Source organism: Myxocyprinus asiaticus, chromosome 28, assembly GCF_019703515.2.
Source record: "Myxocyprinus asiaticus isolate MX2 ecotype Aquarium Trade chromosome 28, UBuf_Myxa_2, whole genome shotgun sequence".
NCBI lineage: Eukaryota > Metazoa > Chordata > Actinopteri > Cypriniformes > Catostomidae > Myxocyprinus > Myxocyprinus asiaticus.
The window spans coordinates 36,605,166-36,627,701 of NC_059371.1; the positions used below are offsets into that span (position 1 = coordinate 36,605,166).

General features: G+C 37.4%; 1 protein-coding gene across 1 annotated transcript; it reads left to right on the forward strand.

Moving 5' to 3' along the window:
* The first annotated feature begins 2,128 nt into the window (after positions 1 to 2,128).
* Positions 2,129 to 19,212, forward strand: LOC127418829 (collectrin-like). Its single transcript, XM_051659682.1, has 6 exons — positions 2,129 to 2,307; positions 3,569 to 3,627; positions 4,923 to 5,005; positions 10,745 to 10,861; positions 14,895 to 15,089; positions 17,001 to 19,212. The coding sequence occupies exons 1-6, from the start codon at positions 2,244 to 2,246 to the stop codon at positions 17,149 to 17,151; spliced, it is 669 nt and encodes a 222-aa protein (XP_051515642.1). The 5' UTR covers positions 2,129 to 2,243; the 3' UTR covers positions 17,152 to 19,212.
* Positions 19,213 to 22,536: the final 3,324 nt, after the last annotated feature.

Here is a 22,536-nt window from a genome sequence, read left to right on the forward strand (position 1 = left end):
TACACCTGCGGCAGTGGATTCACCAGCCTGTGGGGGAGAGTAGAGAGGGTTAGGGAAAATTGGTAGGTTGAACAGTCCATGGGACCGGGAAACCAGTTTTGGGGACATGATTCCCTGTTTCCAGGGAACCGGAACAGGATGGGGAGAAGGAGAGTGGGATGGAGGAGAGTGCTCGCTGGCCCCCGAATATGCCGCCATATGGTCCTCAGCCAGCTGGACCACCCCATCCAGCGATGCCGGTCGGTGGCACTGGACCCACTCCGCTTTCCCTCGCAGTAGCTGGGTGATGAACTGTTCCAGCACCACCACATCGAGTACCTCCTCGGCGTCGCAATCTTCAGCCAGCAGCCACCTTCGACAAGTGTCACGGAGCTGTTGAGGGAATGCGAATGGGTGGCCGAGCATTAGCGAGTGGAAGTGTTGGCCTTGTTGCTCTGGGCTTCAGCCAACCCATTGTAGGATGGCTTTCTTCAGATCTTCGTACACCAGGAGGTTGGATGCAGGTAGTTGTTGGGCCACGAGTTGGGCTTCTCCGGACAACAGCGGCATGAGGTGGGCCACCCACTGAGTGCTGGGCCAGTTTCATGCTCCCGCCGTCCACTCGAAGAGCTCAAGGGTTGCCTCCGGGTCGTCTTGAGGTCCCATCTTCATCAATGTGAAGTGCGATACGGCTGTAGGTGGGTCCGGGGTCGTGGCTGAAGATCCCTCCTGGTGTACCAAGCTCCATAGCACCTGTCGATCCTCCACTTGAGCCTGGAAGAGCACCTGGAACCGCAGCTCCTGTTCCATCTGTTGCTCAAGCAGAGACTGATGTTGGGCTTGGAGATTGCTGTGAGGGTCTTGAATACTTCGGCCAGCGGTGAGGACTCCATGACAGTGTTTTCCTCCTCCTAATTCCCGGGTTTCGGCACCACTGTGATACGTCTCTTGCTCTCTTTGTGAATGAGGAAGTGGGAGCCGGATAAACAATCACTCTCTAAAGACGTCACTCGCCACGCCCCATCACTACACTTACTTAAACAAATTGCACACTTCAGCTTTAAGCCAATAAATGGCATTCTATGATGGTTATCAGTATATTTTAACATACAAAGCATATTTAAGTAGTTCAAGTAGGTTGGTACAATAACATTAAATCAGTGATATAACTGAAAAAGTAATACAAAATCAGGTTAAATTCATGGTAAAAAAAAATAAAATAAATAAAAACTGGCAGGTGTGGTTGCCAGAAATGAACTAAAAAGTGTAAAAAATGTTGCAGGCATTATGGGATGTCATTTTGGTGCCTGTATATTTTTACAATTCACTTCCATATATCATAAGGACATAATGTTAATGTATACCAACCTACTGGAACTACAGAAATCTGCTTTGCGCTTTTGAATGTGCTGTTAACCACCATAACAAACGACCGCATGATGTCTTAAATGTCCTCAAGAGTGGTCCTTTTTAACTCATGCAAACACAAAACACCGTCAGAGTAACACATATTACACTAAAAAAATTCAATAAACATTAACTAAACAGCATAAAATGTAGCATAAAACACCTCAATGTACATAAAAATAAGAAGAAACATAAATATTTCAATAAAATATAATCAAACCTTATGGGTCACGCAGGGACTTTTGGGCACGCACAATTATAGTGTTTCCACCATAATTTAACAAACATTTATCGCAAAAGAACATTTATTGTCTTTTTAAACAAAATATATATATTTTTATCATTAACTATAAAGTTTAATAATTCTTTTTACTTCTAAAAAATGTACTTAACTTTTTTCACCGTATTTATTTATTTATTTATTTTTTACGTAATTTTACCGTAAAATTACATGTATTGTCTTGTTAAATAAAATATTATTTTTCACTGTTTATGGTAAGGTAACAATCAGTTATGTAATTAGTTTTTTTAGCTGAAGCTTTTTTACATTCTTTTCCAGTAAAAATGAAGTTTTAAATGTTGTGAGTTGTTGCGTATTTTTTGTAACAAATTCCTGGCAACCAAAACTACAATTTTTTTGTTGTTGTTTTTACAGTAAATTTAACAGGATATATTTACAGTATGAATATATTATGTTTCTTCAGCCTTTCTCTTTAGTGAGGCAGGACTAGTCACTGCTTAAACATTAAGCTGCTGCGTCCAGCCCTCTGTACCGGTTTATAATCTCTGACCGCTGAATTCAGCAGCATATAATGTAATAACAAGACTGATATTGTGTTGTTCATCCAGATAAAGACATGCTAACTGGAATTCTTCTTTTGATATTGCTGCCTCCCATGGTAGCACAGGATCTCTGTAAAGGTAAAACATTTAAAGATTACCCAGGAACAATCTATTTCACTGTTCATTCTGAAATTGAGCATAAGTAGTGTGTGTATGAAAAGTCAAATTGTTTTCCTCTGTTCTGGTCACCTGCTGTGGGATAGTCATTGGCTTTCAACTTAGATTGTTACAATCATTTTAATCTCAAGACTCACAGCTGGTTTTTACAGTGGTATGAAAACCCTGGAAAATTCTCTGAGCCTTTTGAAAGGCTGAATGTTGTAACACTGTAGTAGTTCAAGACTAAATACATGCAAAAAAAAAAAAAAAAGAAAAAAATTGTTTATCACTAGCTGGAGTATTTGTAAAAAGTAATGTGCCATTTTTGTAGTTTCAATAAATTTTGGGAATTACAGGAAATATCTAGAATCTTGTCGACAGTAACGGTGAATCTCAAGAATCTGTCTTATTTTAAAATCAGTATATTTCAAATCAAAAGAAGAAAAGATATAAGTAAATAAAACGAAAATGAATATTTTTGCATTATTTTGATGACAATCACATTTCTCTCCCATTTGTTATTACTGTACTGTGTAAAAATACATATTTTTCCATTTTACAGTATTGAAACATCATGATAGTATGTGTTTTTATTGCCTTTATGCTAATTGAGAATTCACTGTACTACAGTCAGTTTTAATAATGAGAATTGCCATTGTAATATGCATTACCAAATTGATAAAAATGACGGAATAGTAAGAAATAAATTAGTATATTATGCATGAAGAAAATGAAGCCTGTTTTTAGGACCATTTAGATCTTTTGCAGTATCTTCATGACAGTTATGCACATTTTCCCCACAGTCTTCATGACTGTAAATGATAAAAAAGTATCATAAAAAAAGAAAAAAGAAAGAAAAAGAAAAAAATATATATTATTCCAATTCTAAGGTATTGAAACATCATGGTATAATATGTTTTATTGCTTTAATGTTATTAAGATATAATTGCATTACAGTCATTTTTTATAAGAATCACCATTACAATATTGCAATAAAAATAATTAAAAATAGAATTACTAATAAAATAAGAATTACAGAAAAATCTAAATTAATTATGGTAATATGAATTTGAGGGTGAAATGTGCTGAATTGGAAATTCCCAAACAAGAATGTTTAACGAGATAATGATAAACAAGGACGCACTCAGCTGAATTCTTGTCAGTGCACAAAGAACAGGAAGTCCACTGTTCTACACAACAAGTGAATATTTCTGTATTTAAATGAACTCTCTCTTTGTAGATGGCAAAGATGGATATAAAGTTCGACTCAGCCTCAAGACGGCCCTGGGAGATAATGCTGTGGGTTTTGGTTTTGTTTATCTCCTTACAATTGAATCTGATGTCAATATCCCATTCAAAACTCTGATATATGGCATTGGCAGGCAGATATATTATGGTTTTCACTGATATACAAATATTTCTATGTACATATATGGACATATTTTAAAATCCAATGTTGGTTTGTGACATATAAAAATGTCAATTTTTTTAATATTTCGAAATATCTGTTACATTGGTGTTTCTTCAGCTTTTGGGACTTTAACACTGTGGACTTCTAGAACGTAAAGTCTTGTTGAAACATTTTCTACACGCTCACCAGTTTATATAATTTGCCTACTAACAATGTCTAACAGTGGATGAACATGCATCACAGCATATTTGTTTGTTTTCCAAAAATCCTGAAAATTCTTACCACAGTGTCATTTCCAGCACTTCTCAAATCCTATACTGTGGTGGAAATAACACCGATGGAAATGACATTTTTTATGTTTCTAAAATAAAATGGCTGACTCCTTTGTCTTGCCAAGGCTAACTTCATAGCTAACATTTTATGTATCATAAATGCACACAATTAAATAATGTTTTTACACATTTTGCATAATTTGGTAAAATTACAGATTGATTGGAAATGACGCCCAATTAAAATAGTCTGCACACGATATTTACCTTGAATTTTCTTAGTTTTCTTGAAACTTCACTTGTCTCATATTTCATCTTAAGCATGCTCTTCACTGACACTTTTGTTAAAAAAACAAAAAAAAAAACTTTATTAGGGGCTAAATTGTTTGGTGTGGTGATTTTTTCCCCAAAGGATTTTCATAGTTTAATATTAAAAGTCAAGGTCTGTAGGCTAAAACAATAAAGATCTGTACATAAAAATCAGTTTTAATGTGACCTTCATGTAACAAAAGGGAAAAATATTGAAATCTGTTTAATAAAAAAGAAACCCCTGGGTCATGAAATTGCAATAAGTTCAAGAAACTTGTTTATTTACTGTATATATACACAATTATATACACAGAGTTTTCATTCTTTCTGTAATTTCCTTATTTTATTCTAACTTTATTTTTCTTCTAGTTTTGTTTTGTTTGTATATTTTTCAAATGCACATTTTAAACTGCAGCTTACCTGCAGAAAAGCATTTCAACACCTATGCACTGTATATGTGTAAATGTGACTTATACATGTCTGTGTGTGTATTTTACATGTATTGCCTGCCATACATCAGACTTCTATATTTATGTATCTATTTATTTTTCAAGCATATTGATCTTCTATGTAATTTGTTAAATATTTAACTATTATTCTCTCAGTACGAGTGGAATACGAATGAGATGTTCTTCTTCAGATCGACTCTGGCATTTGCGATGAGGAGATACAATCAAGAGATGTATGAGTGAGTAGACCGCCACACTCCCACCCACGAGCAGGTGACACACTAAACAAAAAATAATCAATGCACAATGGCCAATCTAAGGCTGTTTTTGTGATGCCCACTTTGATAGTGATTGAAAGTGTGAGCAGAGTGATTTGACCACAGCCGCTGAGTCAGAGCTGACAACTGTGATAGTCAAATCTATTTGTTCGTCGTGTGTGTGTGTTAGTGAAAGAAAGAAAGAGACAAAACATGGTCAGAAAGTTTAAACTATATAAAAATAAAAAAATGAAGCTGAAGGTAACAGAAAGATAGATAGACAGACAGTCAGACAGTCTATAGAATATATTTGTCATGTCTTTGGAATAACAGTATGTTTGCTTTGTCAAGCCATCTTAATGAGTGCAGTTACATGCACTCCAATTCGCTAATTATTACCAAAAATTAGACACCGCAAGAAAACCGCGTTAACATGAGATTTGAAATCATCAGGCTCTGCTTTTGACATCAAAACATAACAGTTTGTGCTCCACCGAAAAAGCAAGTCATACAGGTTTGGAACAACATGAGGGTGAGCAAATGATGACAGAAGTTTCATATTTGGGTGAACTATTCCTTTAATATATCAAAGTCTTTCTAAACCTCAGTGTAGCTTTTTACACAGTCTGCCATAATATTTTCCTCACCTGCCTATCAGCCTTTGGCATCACTGGCAAGTGACAGTTAGTTCTCCTCTGGCTAACATCCTATCTTAGCAAAAAATAGCAATTTTCTTCCATTGAGAAACCGAGATCATGTGCTGTTCTGGTCTGACGGGTTGTTCAGGCTCAGTTCTGGGCCCTTTATAAGCCTCCCCTTGGGCAAATAATTCGGCCGCATAGACCCAGACTTCATAGCTATGCTGCTGACAGGCAAATCTATATCAGCTGCCAGACAAGGGCAATATTTCCACTTTTCTCTGACCTGTTTGCCTCTGTGGTTTAATATTGTTTCTGTGACCTCGCCCTGTGATGTATTTTGTTTCTTTATTATATTCATTTTTTCTTGAAGCGTCCTTGGGTTTTGAAAGGGAACATAATATATATATATATATATATATATATATATATATATATATATATATATATATATATATATATATATTATAATTTATAGTAATAATAGTAGTAAAAATAATAATAGTAGTTTTATTAATATAACGATTCATCATACTTAGCATTAGGGATTTGAACAAGCCTTTAAAACTTACCTTCAGTTAACCACACCATTTGTTAGAGACAAACTCAAATCACGTGGATTGTTAAGGAGAGGTGTGCTATTATGTTTCTAAGCAATCAGACTTACACACTATTTGCACCTGGCAGATGATAATACTGGCAAAAAAATATTCCATTCACTTGAATTGAAGAAAAGTACAAGCCATGTCTAGTGACCAGAAAAAGCGGGCTCGTTTGAATCAGCAACAACCTAGCAACCACTAAGAACATCCGAGCAACCACATAGCAATGCCCTGGCAACCACCTAGAACACCCTAGGAACTACATAGCAATAGACCTTATTCACGCTAGCTCCATCTTTGATTTTTAATGGGAATGACAACAAGGGACAGACTCACCATCTCTTCAATGGCACGAACAGCATAAAGCTGTATAAAGCTCCTAGATCACATCTGATTTTCCACAGCTCATGTTGTCTGGAGTTTTTTGTATACTGAATGTTCTTGGACAGATATTTTATCAATGTTTAGTCCACGGAACGATACAAAAACACTTTAAACTGCAGTACAGACCATTGAAGAGACTGTAAGTCTATCCCTCACAGCCTCATTGTCATTCCCATTAAAAATCAAAGATGGCGCTAGCGTGAATAAGATCTATGTCCTAGCAACCACCCAGAACACCTTTGCAATCACATAGCAACGCCCTTGAAAACAACCAGAACACCCCACCAACCACCCAAAACACCCTTGAAACTACATAGCAATGCCATGGCAACCACCCAGAACAACATGGCAACCACCCAGAACACCCTAGCAACCACATAACTTTGCCCTGGCAACCACACAGAACACGCTGTAGAAACCACACAGAAATGTCCTGGCAACTAAACAGAACACCCTGTAGCAACAACATGGTAATGCCAAACTACCCAGAACACCCTAGCAACCACATAGTAATACCCTAGAAACAAACCAGAACACCCTAGCAAACACATAACAATGCCCTGACAACCACCCAGAACACCCTTGTAACCACAGTGCCCTAGAAAACACCCAGAACACCCTAGCAACCACATAGCAATGTCCTAGCTATCACCAGAGCACACTAGCAACCATATAACAATGCCCTGGTAACCATCCCGAACAATCTAGCAAGGACATAGCAACGCCCTGGCAACCACCCAGAACACTATAATAACCATAATGCCCTAGAAAACACCCAGAACACCATAGCAACCACATAACAATACAATGGCAACCACGCAGAACACCCTTGTAACCAGAATGCCATAGAAAACACCCAGAACACCCTAGCAACTACATAGCAATGTCCTAGCTATCACTCAGAACACTCTAGCAACAATATAGCAACTATCTGGCAACCACCCAGAACACCCTTGTTACCCCAATGCCCTAGAAAACACCCAGAACACCCTAGCAACCACATAGCAATGTCCTAGCTATCACCCAGAAGAACACTCTAGCAACGACATAGCATCACCATGGCAACACCACCAACAACCAAGAATTGTGATGACTAGATTTGCACAAGTAAACACCACTCATATTGTCCTCTAAAAGTATAAAGAATTAGTTATTTATAACATTCACTATTTAAAGCTGCTATCTAGTGAAATAATTGTTGAGCCTATGATTATATACATACAATTAGTATGATGAGTTATTCACATCACTGTAATTGATATCACAGAAAATTTACGTAAAGCAACTTTCAAATGGAAATCTTTAAGAATCTACTTTTTAATGAGACAATAGATCAGGCTAGGATGCTGTCATCTAAATGCTATTTCTCTAATTGACTGAAGATGTGCATCAAAATAGATAACATTTTATTTAAAGACTCCATGAAATGGCTTGACAAGCAAAGTTTTCTTTCCTGTGTTGACAAATGTATTATTTAAGCAGGAAGCTTGGGCGGGACATATTGTTGGACTCCTCCCTTTTAATATCTAGCAAGTATTTTACATTCTGCATGTCTTTCCAAACCTGTATGACTTCCAAACCTGTATGACTTCTTCTATGGAACAGAAATGAGGAGGGTGAGCCAATCATGAGGTGGTATAAAGCTTGACTGATTAATTCAATTAGTTTAACTACAGGGCAGTGTAGACATTAATGGGTCAAGGGAAATCAGTTATGGTTAAGCCTTCCAGCTAGATATCGGTCCCATAACGATCGTGAAATCTCATAGCTGGTATGCAGCAGAAGCTTCAGGCTTTGGGTTGTGAAAGAACTGCAGTATTGATTGATGTCAGCGTACTGGATATGGAGCATGTGGTTCTTTTGTGCTGTCATCATGTTACATTGATGACATGGTGTGCCTGTGGATGAGTGCATGTGTTTGATTCTTATTGGTTTCTTACAGTATGTGACATGAATCCATGTTCACTGATCCTTCAATACATGATGTAGGTGTGAGTGTGTGTGTGTGTGTGTGTGTGTGTGAGTGTGTGTGTGTGTGTGTGTGTGTGTGGCTGTTTTATGTTCCAGTGCACTGATGTCCACTAGAAAAAAAAAGTTGTTTGTAAGCATTGCTGTGGTATTGCAACCAAAATAAGAAAATAACAAAAATCCTTTAAAAACCATACAGCAAAAAATAAATGAAAATATTAAAAAAATATGTTTTTGGTGTATTTTAAAAAATACAAAACATGGACGAAATATATCAAGAATGTTTTCTTTAGTTTATAAATGTATAGTATTGTTAATTTATATATATATATATATATATATATATATATATACACTATATTGCCAAAAGTATTCGCTCACCCATCCAAATAATTGAATTCAGGTGTTCCAATCACTTCCATGGCCACAGGTGTATAAAGTGAAGCACCTAGGCATGCAGACTGCTTCTACAAACATTTGTAAAAGAATGGGCCGCTCTCAGGAGCTCAGTGAATTCCAGCGTGGTACTGTGATAGGATGCCACCTGTGCAACAAGTCCAGTCGTGAAATTTCCTAGCTACTAAATATTCCACAGTCAACTGTCAGTGGTATTATAACAAAGTGGAAGCGATTGGGAATGACAGCAACTCAGCCGCGAAGTGGCAGGCCACGTAAAATGACAGAGCGGAGTCAATCGCTACAGACCTCCAAAGTTCATGTGGCCTTCAGATTAGCTCAAGAACAGTGCGTAGAGAGCTTCATGGAATGGGTTTCCATGGCCGAGCAGCTGCATCCAAGCCATACATCACCAAGTGCAATGCAAAGCGTCGGATGCAGTGGTGTAAAGCACGCCGCCACTGGACTCTAGAGCAGTGGAGACGCGTTCTCTGGAGTGACGAATCACGCTTCTCCATCTGGCAATCTGATGGACGAGTCTGGGTTTGGCGGTTGCCAGGAGAACGGTACTTGTCTGACTGCATTGTGCCAACTGTGAAGTTTGGTGGAGGGGGATTATGGTGTGGGGTTGTTTTTCAGGAGCTGGGCTTGGCCCCTTAGTTCCAGTGAAAGGAACTCTGAATGCTTCAGCATACCAAGAGATTTTGGACAATTCCATGCTCCCAACTTTGTGGGAACAGTTTGGGGATGGCCCCTTCCTGTTCCAACATGACTGCGCACCAGTGCACAAAGCAAGGTCCATAAAGACATGGATGAGCGAGTTTGGTGTGGAAGAACTTGACTGGCCTGCACAGAGTCCTGACCTCAACCCGATAGAGCACCTTTGTGATGAATTAGAGCGAAGACTGCGAGCCAGGCCTTCTCGTCCAACATCAGTGTCTGACCTCACAAATGCACTTCTGGAAGAATGGTCATTTTTTTTTTTTTTTAATTGTTTGAATTCATTTTGAAAATATTTATTTTATTTCATGATTTTTTATTTTTTTTGGGGGGCCATTTTTGTATATTTTAATGTTGAAATAATTATAAAATATATTGTATATATATATAAAAAAGTAAATATACAAAATTCTTTGTTAGATATTATTTGTGTGTGTGTGTGTGTGTGTGTGTGTGTGTATATATATATATATATATATATATATATATATATATATATATATATATATATATATATATATATATTAAAATGTGAGGGTAAAGCATTTCAAAATATTTCAATTCACTTCAACTAAAAAATAAAAAATAAAAAATGCTTTTGATTTTTTATAAAATATATAAAAGGCAACAAAAAATAGATCTGGAAAAAATATTGCCATTATATATTTATTTAAATATACATATATTAAGTAATCTTAAAAATATTCTTAATTTTTCCTGATTATATTTTGGATAATGTTTATTTATTTTTATTTGTATATATATATTTAAACATCATATGTTTTTAACATAAACAAAATTATGTATGGCACACACACATACAGTATATATATATTCCTACATTTTACAATATATTTTGAAATGTAAAGGTAAAATATTCTAAAATATTTTAAAATGACATTTCAATTCTCTTCAACCATTCTTCTTACAAAATACGTTTCAAATATATTTTGTCCAATTTTTTTTTTGGGATCCTGATACATGCATTTCTTCTGTCTATCTTTGTCTTTTAGCATTTCAAACATTTTGGTGTGCAATGAGACGCAAAGAGTGTCGTTTGTGTTTGTGGTAACATCACCGGAGAATAAAACCCAGCTGATCTCTAAAGAGGATGTTGAGCGAGCAATAAGGTGAGTCAGTGCTCTGTGCTACAGGTTTATGGGTTTAGACTTTGTGTCCTAAAAGCTAACTAAACGCTGGACTGCTCAGTGTGACATGTTAGTGTAAACATCTGTTACAAACTCTGAGCAACATTCTAAGACAGTATTCTAACTGTTATGATTCATCCCAGTCTAGGTTGGGAAAACCATAACAAGAAGATTTTGGTTCCCCTCTTCCATCCCAGCACTCAAAAATAGTCAAGTTTTTGGAAAGCAAAATAAGACATTTTCATCATAATAAATGAGAAAGGAGGCAAAAAGGCTTCAGGAGGGGGCAAAGGCCAAAATAACAAACTAAAGTTCACTAATTCCTAAAAGGGGAGTCAACTAACTTTCCTAGAAAAGAAAATGGAAATAAACATAAACATAAATATACTCGAACTCCCTTTCTACCCCAAAACAACAGAAAAACTATATGAAACTAAATGTCACCCACCTCCCTACAAATGCTACCAATGTAATCAGTCCAAGGCACACTTGATTTTAACAGGCACGAATGCAATCTCAAGCGATATACAACAAATTCACAAGAGAATATAACAACACGTCTGAGCCAGGAGAGGGGAGACAGGAAATCAAGCAATCCAGCAGCTTTTATCCTCCATCAGCTCACAGCCAGACCAATCAGGAAAACTCCTCATTAGTGCTCTCACTGAGTGGGAGAACGAGAGAGAGGAGAAAAGCCAGGGGAAAAACATACATGGAAAACCAGGTGTTTCTAGAATTTGAAAACATCAGGGGTTAAGGGTATGGGTATTGGTATTTCATGTTTTAAATGGCCCTTTACTGTGATACACCACTCCAAAAGATTCAGTCCGTGCAGGAGGCGACTGAATAATTCTGAATTAATCGCTAACCGATTAAGACATTTTTAACAACCCGTTTGAGAAATTCTTTGGGAAGTACTGACTAAAAAGAGCAATTCTTTTGTGAATTGGGCATCGCTTGTTCTGATTCTAAACTGGGAACAAAATTTTGTTAAAAAGCCAGTCAACAACCCTTATTTTACTATTTTACCCATTTAATTAATTCCCACTTCAAAAAGTATGTAATCTCAGACAGACACGATGTTCAGTGGGGGGCTTTGTGGGTGCCATGACATCTGTTGCAGGGCTCCCTGTTCTTCTATTCTAATCTTTTGTATTTGCAAAAGTAATGTTTGGGAGTCTAAAATGTATTTTTCCTATTGACACACTAAAGCTGAAGATATAAATAACCATCTTAAGACAAATGCTTTTGTGAAACATCTTATGTGCCTAAGACATTTGCACAGTACTGTATATATATATATATATATATATATATATATATATATATATATATATATATATATATATATATATATACATACACCGATCAGCCATAACATTAAAACCACCTGCCTAATATTGTGTAGGTCCCCCTCGTGCCACCAAAACAGCGCCAACCCGCATCTCAGATTCTTCTCACCACAATTGTACAGAACGGTTATCGGAGTTACTGTAGACTTTGTCAGTTCGTCAGTTCGAACGAGTTTGGCCATTCTCTGTTGACCTCTCTCATCAACAAGGCGTTTCCATCCATAGAACTCAAACGAAAAAGAATAGTATAAAAGAATACTCAAACCAGCCTGTCTGGCAACAACAATCATCCATGCAATTATCTAATCAGCCAATCATGTGGCAGCAGTGCAGTGCATAAAATCATGCAGCTACGGGTCAGGAGCTTCAGTTAACGTTCACATCAACCATCAGAATGGGTAAAAAATGTGATCTCAGTGATTTGGAGCGTGGTATGATTGTTGGTGCCAGATGGGCTGGTTTGAGTATTTCTGTAACTGCTGATCTCCTGGGATTTTCATGTACAACAGTCTCAAGAATTTACACCGAATTGTGCCAAAAACGAAAAACATCCAGTGAGCGGCAATTCTGTGGATGGAAATGCGTTCTTGATGAGTGAGGTCAACAGAGAATGGCCAGACTAGTTCGAACTGACAGGTAACTCAGATAACCACTCTGTACAACTGTGGTGAGAAGAATCTGAGATGCTGGTTGGTGCTGTTTTGGCGGCACGAGGGGGACTTACACAATATCAGGCAGGTGGTTTAAATGTCGTGGCTGATCGGTGTGTATATATATATATATATATATATATATATATATATATATATATATATATATATATATATATATATATATATATACAGGTGCATCTCAATAAATTAGAATGTCGTGGAAAAGTTCATTTATTTCAGTAATTCAACTCAAATTGTGAAACTCGTGTATTAAATAAATTCAATGCACACAGACTGAAGTAGTTTAAGTCTTTGGTTCTTTTAATTGTGATGATTTTGGCTCACATTTAACAAAAACCCACCAATTCACTATCTCAAAAAATTAGAATATGGTGACATGCCAATCAGCTAATCAACTCAAAACACCTGCAAAGGTTTCCTGAGCCTTCAAAATGGTCTCTCAGTTTGTTTCACTAGGCTACACAATCATGGGGAAGACTGCTGATCTGACAGTTGTCCAGAAGACAATCATTGACACCCTTCACAAGGAGGGTAAGCCACAAACATTCATTGCCAAAGAAGCTGGCTGTTCACAGAGTGCTGTATCCAAGCATGTTAACAGAAAGTTGAGTGGAAGGAAAAAGTGTGGAAGAAAAAGATGCACAACCAACCGAGAGAACCGCAGCCTTATGATTGTCAAGCAAAATCGATTCAAGAATTTGGGTGAACTTCACAAGGAATGGACTGAGGCTGGGGTCAAGGCATCAAGAGCCACCACACACAGACATGTCAAGGAATTTGGCTACAGTTGTCGTATTCCTCTTGTTAAGCCACTCCTGAACCACAGACAACGTCAGAGGCGTCTTACCTGGGCTAAGGAGAAGAAGAACGGGACTGTAGCCCAGTGTTCCAAAGTCCTCTTTTCAGATGAGAGCAAGTTTTGTATTTCATTTGGAAACCAAGGTCCTAGAGTCTGGAGGAAGGGTGGAGAAGCTCATAGCCCAAGTTGCTTGAAGTCCAGTGTTAAGTTTCCACAGTCTGTGATGATTTGGGGTGCAATGTCATCTGCTGGTGTTGGTCCTTTGTGTTTTTTGAAAACCAAAGTCACTGCACCCGTTTACCAAGAAATTTTGGAGCACTTCATGCTTCCTTCTGCTGACCAGCTTTTTAAAGATGCTGATTTCATTTTCCAGCAGGATTTGGCACCTGCCCACACTGCCAAAAGCACCAAAAGTTGGTTAAATGACCATGGTGTTGGTGTGCTTGACTGGCCAGCAAACTCACCAGACCTGAACCCCATAGAGAATCTATGGGGTATTGTCAAGAGGAAAATGAGAAACAAGAGACCAAAAAATGCAGATGAGCTGAAGGCCACTGTCAAAGAAACCTGGGCTTCCATACCACCTCAGCAGTGCCACAAACTGATCACCTCCATGCCACGCCGAATTGAGGCAGTAATTAAAGCAAAAGGAGCCCCTACCAAGTATTGAGTACATATACAGTAAATGAACATACTTTCCTGAAGGCCAACAATTCACTAAAAATGTTTTTTTTTTTTATTGGTCTTATGATGTATTCTAATTTTTTGAGATAGTGAATTGGTGGGTTTTTGTTAAATGTGAGCCAAAATCATCACAATTAAAAGAACCAAAGACTTAAACTACTTCAGTCTGTGTGCACTGAATTTATTTAATACACGAGTTTCACAATTTGCGTTGAATTACTGAAATAAATGAACTTTTCCATGACATTCTAATTTATTGAGATGCACCTGTATATATATATATTCTAAAATATTTTATTGGCAAGAAATTGCTATTTGTGAGTGAAGTCTCTATATATAGTTTTTAAAATATCATTATCCAACATAAGGCTGGAAAAGTCGTGAATGGAATTTCATGGAAAGGAATGAAATGGGAATTCACTGGTCAAAAGTTGTGGGAACTAAAATCTGTTTATAATACTAGCATCTTTAGTGTGCTAGATCCTAACGCATTTTTCTTATTCCAGGCTGAGTAAGCATCGTATAAACAATGCGTTCCTGTTGTCGGACATGACTCTGGAGTTTGTGGGAATCCCACCAACGCTCGCGGCCCCGATTACATACTCCACTCCCCCCTGGCTCATCGTGTTTGGAGTGGTGATGGGGGTTGTGGCTGTGGGTATTTTATCTTTACTCATGTCCTCGGTCACCAAATGGAGAAGGTAAGATGTGTGCATTTGTATGCAAAAAGTACTGAAAAATTATACTTTTTAACTGAAGGGATAGTTCACCCAAAAATGAAATTTCTCTCATCATTTACTCATCCTCATGTCATCCTAGATGTGTGTGACTTTCCTTCTTCTGCAGAACACGAATTAAGATTTTTAGAAAAATATCTCAGCTCTGTAGGGCCATACAATGAAAGTGAATGGGGGCCAGAACTTTGAATCTTCAAAAATCACATAAAGGCAGCATAAAAGTAATCCATAAGACTTAACTGATTAAATCCATGTCTTCTGAAGTGACATTATAGACCATTTCAAGGACTGTTCATTGGTGACGTAAAGTGACGTCATTGTCCCATGAACATTTCCTGCTTGTCAAAACAGAGACTATTTAGCAGAGACAGGCCATTAATTGGAAAAATTGGAACGGCCAACGGCCAACGGTCAACCCATCTTGCAGGTAAAATAGCCAGTCACCTTTTAGATACAGAAATCACCTGTCGATCAACTCGAGAACACGCATGCGCATTAGCTATACAAGACAGTATAATTGCGTTTTTAGTATAATCTGAGGTAAAGAAGCACGATTTATTATACCAATTGTGAAGGAACGACACATCCTTCCCGTGGACCATTGTCGCCCCTCCTCGCATGATGGGGCTCAATGAAGAGCCTCATCACCGCTACCCTTAAACACTGAGTGTGCCTCTCCTAGGGAGACCGTCCTCTACCTGCTGACGTCTTTACAGGAATGGAGCGGGGAGGGTCCGTTGCAGAACCCAGAACCCTGGCACGAGTTGGAGAACGTGCCGTGCCCGACAGGCCAGGATGCTGGGCCGCTATTCCCTTCAAGTGCCGAGGCCAAGGGAGGCCGGTCAGCTCGAATGAAGCTGCACAGTGTTGTCAGATTTTACTGCTTATTTGAAATATGTTTTTTTTTTTTTTCATAATCTTGACCAACTGTTTTGAAGATTTCGGTCTTTCCCCATTCAAGTAGAAAGGAGCTGAAGTTTCATACCGCTTGTTTACATAAAAACTGCCCAAGAACATTTCAGAAACAGCCGCCAAGTGGACTGACTTCCCTTGAAAAAGAAACTTTGTTGAAAGGATCCGGAAATACGTCTGGACCGTTCTAATTCCTTTGTTTTTGTTTACATTCTTGAAACGATCTATAGGTGTGGTTGGGAAACAGATCAATATTTACGTCCTTTTTTTTCTATAATTCCCCACTTTCACTTTCACTTCAACATTCTTCTGCTTTTGTTTTTTTCTTCCGGTCGGGGCTGGTCAAAGGTCGAGATATATACAAGCTCAGAGCTGAGATATTCTTTTAAAACTCTTCATTTGTGTTCATAAAGTCATACACATCTGCATTGGCAACAGGTGAGTAAATGATGAGAGAATTTTCATTTTTGGGTGAACTATGGGAACTGTGTCAAAAGTTTACTTTTGTATCTAGCCAAAAATATAGGTATGTGATTTGAATTGTTTGCATTCAACAACACTTCCAGTTCAGTCACTGGAGGCATTGATTCAAACTTCTGTAAACTCAGACCGATTTCAGCAGCAGAACTTTCAACCTACTGTCGCCGAATTCACAGTGTGATCAATCTGAAATTACACTTAAGTATAATGAGGTACAATTACTTAATTTATGCCCCTGGTTGGTTTTATCTCAGATTTCAATCGGTCGGTAACATTCTTTTGAAAATTAGGGTTAGGGTTAGGGATACTTTGAAATGTGTCTGGAGTGAGGATTGTAGCTTAAATACTGTAACAGTATAAGGACGGGCAAGGAGGAGGCGGGAACCGGCTGTCCGGCTGTCCTCCTCATCACAAATACCAACAAGCAGTCCCTAATGTTTCCTTCTCTCTATTTTGATGTGACCTGTTTGTGACTCACCACAGAGCTAAAGATAAGGGTGTTGGTTCTGGTGAAGAGGAAGAGGGCAGACAAGTAATGCCCAAAGAGAATGGGACAGCACTTTCGAGCTTTGGAGAAAAAGATGGCATCTATAATCAAGGATTCACCAATGACGATCACTTCACAAAGCTGTAGAACCTATTCACTATCACTTCACCCCTCTAAAGTGCTTTTTAACATCACAAAGACAAATATTAATTTATCAAGTTTTGAGTTTTGTAATTGTTTATTTGTAAATAATATACAGTAAATAAGTTGGAGTTGAAGGCAAACACAGGAAGAAATTCAAGCTCATCAAAGCACTTCATCGGGTCTGTCACTGACAGTGCTAAAGGTAAACCATTGCTTGTTTTCTCTTACTGTATGTCTGAATTATGTTCTGAGCTGCCTGTTTACTCAGCATCACAGTTTAATGAATTAACAGAGAGACTCAATCATTTTTTAACAGACCACACACTTCTACATAGTAACCGTGTGTCAAAAATGACCATTTTGGGCATTGGTTGTGAAATTTGGATCTCTGCATATATACCATACTTCAACTCCTGTAACAGAGCGCATCAGTGCTCACCCACTTTTTCACCCGCCGTGGTTCCGGAAGTATTTTTGTCCATTAATGTTTCCCATAGGGATTTCATAAAATCCTAAAAGAGTTCTAAGCCATGAATTAAACCAAACTGTTCTTATTTGAATCACACCCTTATAAAGTTTAATTCTAAAATTAAAGCTAAAATTCATTTAAAAATCAGATAAAAAGACAAAGGTACAAGATTATACCTACAAAAAGCTACAAAAACTACATTCCCATGAAGCATTGTGGATGACGCAATCAAATAAAAATGATGGAAAATGCAAAATTATTGATTTAAAGTTGTTGATTATGAGTTTAGAAACAACTTTTAAATACTAGTTTATTAAAATATTCAGATATATAAAAATGAGTAGTTTGAGAGTGTAGGGAGACGGACTCGATTGTGGATGGTCGCTGCAGAGCTCTTTTGGTGCGTTTTGTTGGCCACAATTCTCTGATTGGTGGATCGTTTCCCTACAACATCATAGGTAGTTTAGTTCTTCACCAGAGATTTAGCTATTAAACACAATGAAAAAAAAAATTGAGTTAACATAACAAACTAATGGCTTCAACTGAAGCATATACCGTCGATGAACAACTTTGGAGCTTACGGTATAGGTCTATCTTTAAAGGCTTATAAGTTACTGTTGTGAAAAGTAATGCACATCTCGAAGAAGACTGTCGGGATCTATTGATTAGATTGGAGAGGGAAAACATTAAATGTTGAGCTTCTGTACACATTTCCATCATGAGATAAAAAGCACAGCCCTCAACTAATTGGATTCTCAAATCTGGATCTTCACGCAGTGCTAAAATCAAAAGAAGGCTCATTATGTACTGATGCCCTGCAGTCAGTAGTGGGGGGGGGGGGCAGTCTCTAAAATGTAAGCTTCAATACTAAATACTTTAGAAACTAGCGAATGCAAAGAAGATATAATAAATAGTGTACAGAAAAATAATAAACTCATCTCAAAGCATGTTATCTTTGCAAGAACCTCCTCCGGAGTTTCTAAAGATAATACACTGCTAATTAAGGGTAAACTTTGAACCTTGCATTTATTTGATATATTTCACCTTTATTTTTACTCCTAAGTATGCTGTCTTGTTGTTTGTTTTATTTTTTAATAATACACAAGTGAAATGGCTTTTAAATCTCCCATTCTGTTCAAGCTCTCTTTGGCTGTAAACATCACTGAAAATATTCAAACAGAATTTGCCAGCACCCTAATGAATAACAAACTTTCATTGTTATTGTTGTGTTTTGTTTTACAGTCATGCATAATGTATTTTTCATATTGTAGGTCTGCCAGCAGGATTCTGTGTTTTCATTAATTGCATTTGAAGTACATTTAATTGACTGTGTCTAATCTAAACGCACAATCGCCTTCATGAAGCTTGTCGCAGCCTGAAGCTGCCTGTGGTTGATGTTTTTCACCTCTATATTTACCAAAAGGATAATTATGTTTAACATTTTCATTTATTTTTCCATTTTGAAATGCTGTATTTGTCAAATTACATTGAGTAAACTCACTTTCAATGTAATTTCAAACAGAAATTGAGAAATGAATCAATTTAATGCTTATACAAATGGTTGTTTTATATTAAACTTTAAAGAGAGTTATTGCTACCTGTTTCGACAATGTCCCTTTAAAAGTCTTTGATTGGAATAATATGCTACTTTTAAAGTATTCCCCCACATGGAGTCTCAGATCTGTATAATGTTTTTTTCTTTCCTTTTATGAAACACAATAAGAGATGTTAGCCTCAGTCATCATTCACTTTCATTGTATGGAAAAATGTCTCCTTTCATGAAAGAAAGTAAAGCATACAAATTTGGAAGGACTGAGGAGGAGTAAATACCAGTAATAACAGAATTTCTATTTTTGGGTGGACTATCCCTTTAAAAGGATGGGAGAGTGAGTGTTCAAGATTCAGAAATGGCACGTTAGCAGGTGTAAAATGAAGACATGCACGCATTAGTTCCACAGGGATGAGAACTCAACTTGGTTAAGCATTAACCTCCTGTTAAATCATTTTACAATGAAACAATAACTGGCGCACAGTAAGATCTCCAAGGTAATGGAAGTTACTATGGGTTTTTAATGATGTAACATCAAAGCAAAGTTGAAGCAAAACTGATGTCAAAAGATTTGAATATCACCATGGAAACAGTCTGCCCTAGAATTGAGCATCGTCCATTTGAGCTGAAATGGAAGTAACGACATGAACCAGTCTTTACGGAACTATCAGAAAGGGTTTTTCTGGTATTATGTCTGGCTTTGAGTCAGACAACACATATCACTGCGGTGAATCTCACAAAACTTGTCAAGAACATGATCGGGTTCATATTTCAATCTTAAAATCAAAATCAAATAAAAAATTGCACAAAGAATGAAGCGTATTTGTTTTAATATTTTCTTCATTTTTTGTGCATTTTGACATAATTTTTATAACAATATAGACTTCATGACAGTTTTCATTTTACAAATTTCATGACACCTGTGACATATGAAATTGGAGTTGATTATACCCATTAAATATATAACTATAAATAGGAAAGTATCATAATGTATTATAAGTGTGTATAACTGATGAAACCGCCCGCCTCACAATTCTGCTGCTTAGTGATGAATGGGACCGACTGGGTAATGTTACTGATTGTCAGAGTCATTACTTTTACTGGCACGCTTTGGTTTTCTCATAAACAAGATTTCTTGCTGCAGGATACTGCCAGTTATTTTTATAGGTTTTGCTTAGACACTAAAGAAGTTTAATGGCAGTTGTATTGTAACTATTTTTTTAATTTCAGTTAAATGGTGAAGCTTAATTTATTTATTTCAAGAGTCTTGGTGTTATTGTGTTTCAAGGCAAGCTATACATTCTGCCAGCGTCTGAAAAAAAGGCAAACAGACAGACAGACAGACAGACAGACAAACAGATACATAAATAGATAGATAGATAGATTGGCAGTGCATAACACCAGCAATGTTGTATAATGCTCAATACACAACTGTAAAACTCAGTGTACAGACTGTGCCATTAATCGTGACTGTGGAAGACTGGTGTAATAAGATCCACCGTTCAACGGTCTGATGACAGCAGGCAGAAAACATCCCAGTAGCACTTGCTAGAATACCTTGGTGAAATAAGCCTGTGGCTTGACATCATTTGACATCATTGCAACTCTTCAGTGCCTGCTCGGAGCTAGATATCCCACACCTGGCAAGGTTCAGGAACTGGCATGGTATCATTTGAATTACCTAAAAGTAAGTAATGACTTATTACTACTCTCGTTGCAGTAAGTACAATTTTCAAATTTTCCACTTTTTTAAGTATAACCAAGTACAAAATAAGTAATTACTTGAGTAATATTTCAGCAAACTACTTATTTACTCTTAATTGAGTCATATTATTTCTCAGTACTAGTACTTGAGTAAATTATTTCTTCAGTAGCAATACTTACAGGATTCTCTAGTAAAGATGTTCAGTACTCTTCCCACCACTGAAAAGAATTGCTGAGCACCAAAAAAAAAATTGTTTTTTAAATTTGCGCCACACTCTTACAAATAAAGCTTCTTCAGTGGTCCTTTAGGTTCAGTGAGGAACCCTCCTTATATCAAAAATAATTTTTAATCCATGTCTTTTAGCTTTGAGGCCATCTATATGCTATTGAACTACATATGGTTGACAAAATTAAATTTCAGCAGATAAACATGTTTAAAATGTAAAACGAAACAAAAAAATGTATAACTCTTCCTGTGCTACTCAGGTTTTTGTCCAATCAAATGTCCAATCAACTCCCTAGAATGAGAATGTCCCTACCCTAAATACCACCTGCAAGCAAGTAGCAAATCATGGCCCATGGCTGTGACGTAACTAAAGCCAATTGGCTATTTAAAATAGGCACAAGCGATATGCCCCACCCAAACTTTTCAAAATAGGAAAAGCGTCAAAATACGTCAAGCCATTTCATGATGTCTTTAAGAGATTTCAGGGCAGCTTAGAAACAACTCTTCTCAATTATACAATTACAGATTGGTACCCTGATTGTGTCTTGAACATTTCTAATGTGATAAATCACGGCCATTAGATGCCCCTTTTCACTTTAATTACAGATTAAGGGTAATTTAATTCCACCATCGATCATGAAAATTAGTTGCCAACCCTTTGCTGCTAGCTGCCACGAGATAACTTTTGAATAATTTGCACCTCTATAGGCAAACATTATTTAATCACAAAGTTCCTTAGGGGAGTGAGGCTACAGTTCCAACTTGGGACCTAACTTTGTTCCTAAAAGAGCTCACGGGACCCCACTTCGAGCCTCTGACCTCTGTTGAATTGCGTGTGCTTTCTCTTAAGACCCCGATACTGCTGGCTCTGGCCTCAGTAAAACAGGTCGGTGATTTGCAAACACTGTCAGTCAACAATTCATGTCTGGAGTTTAGTCCGGGTCTTTCAAAAGCCATCGTCAAACCCCGAAAAATCTATGTGCCTAAGGTTTTATCCACGCCTTTCAGAGCTCAAGCTTTTTTCCCTCTTAATTCATATGAAGAACAGTCATTGCATTTGTTATGCCCTGTGCGAGTGCTACACACATACGTTGAGCGCACCGGCCAGTTCAGACTGTCTGATCTGCTCTTTATGTGATATGGAGGACGCACAAAAGGAATGCCCATCTCCAAGCAAAGACTTTCTCACTGGATCGTTGATGCGATAACTCTGGCTTACAAGTCACAGGGTGTGAATTGCCCAATTGGTGTTAAAGCACACTCAACTAGAGGCATGGCTTCTTCATTGGCCTGGACGAAAGGTGTGTCCTTACAAGACATACACTATATTGCCAAAAGTATTCACTCACCCATCCAAATAATTGAATTCAGGTGTTCCAATCACTTCAATGGCCACAGGTGTATAAAATGAAGCACCTAGGCATGCAGACTGCTTCTACA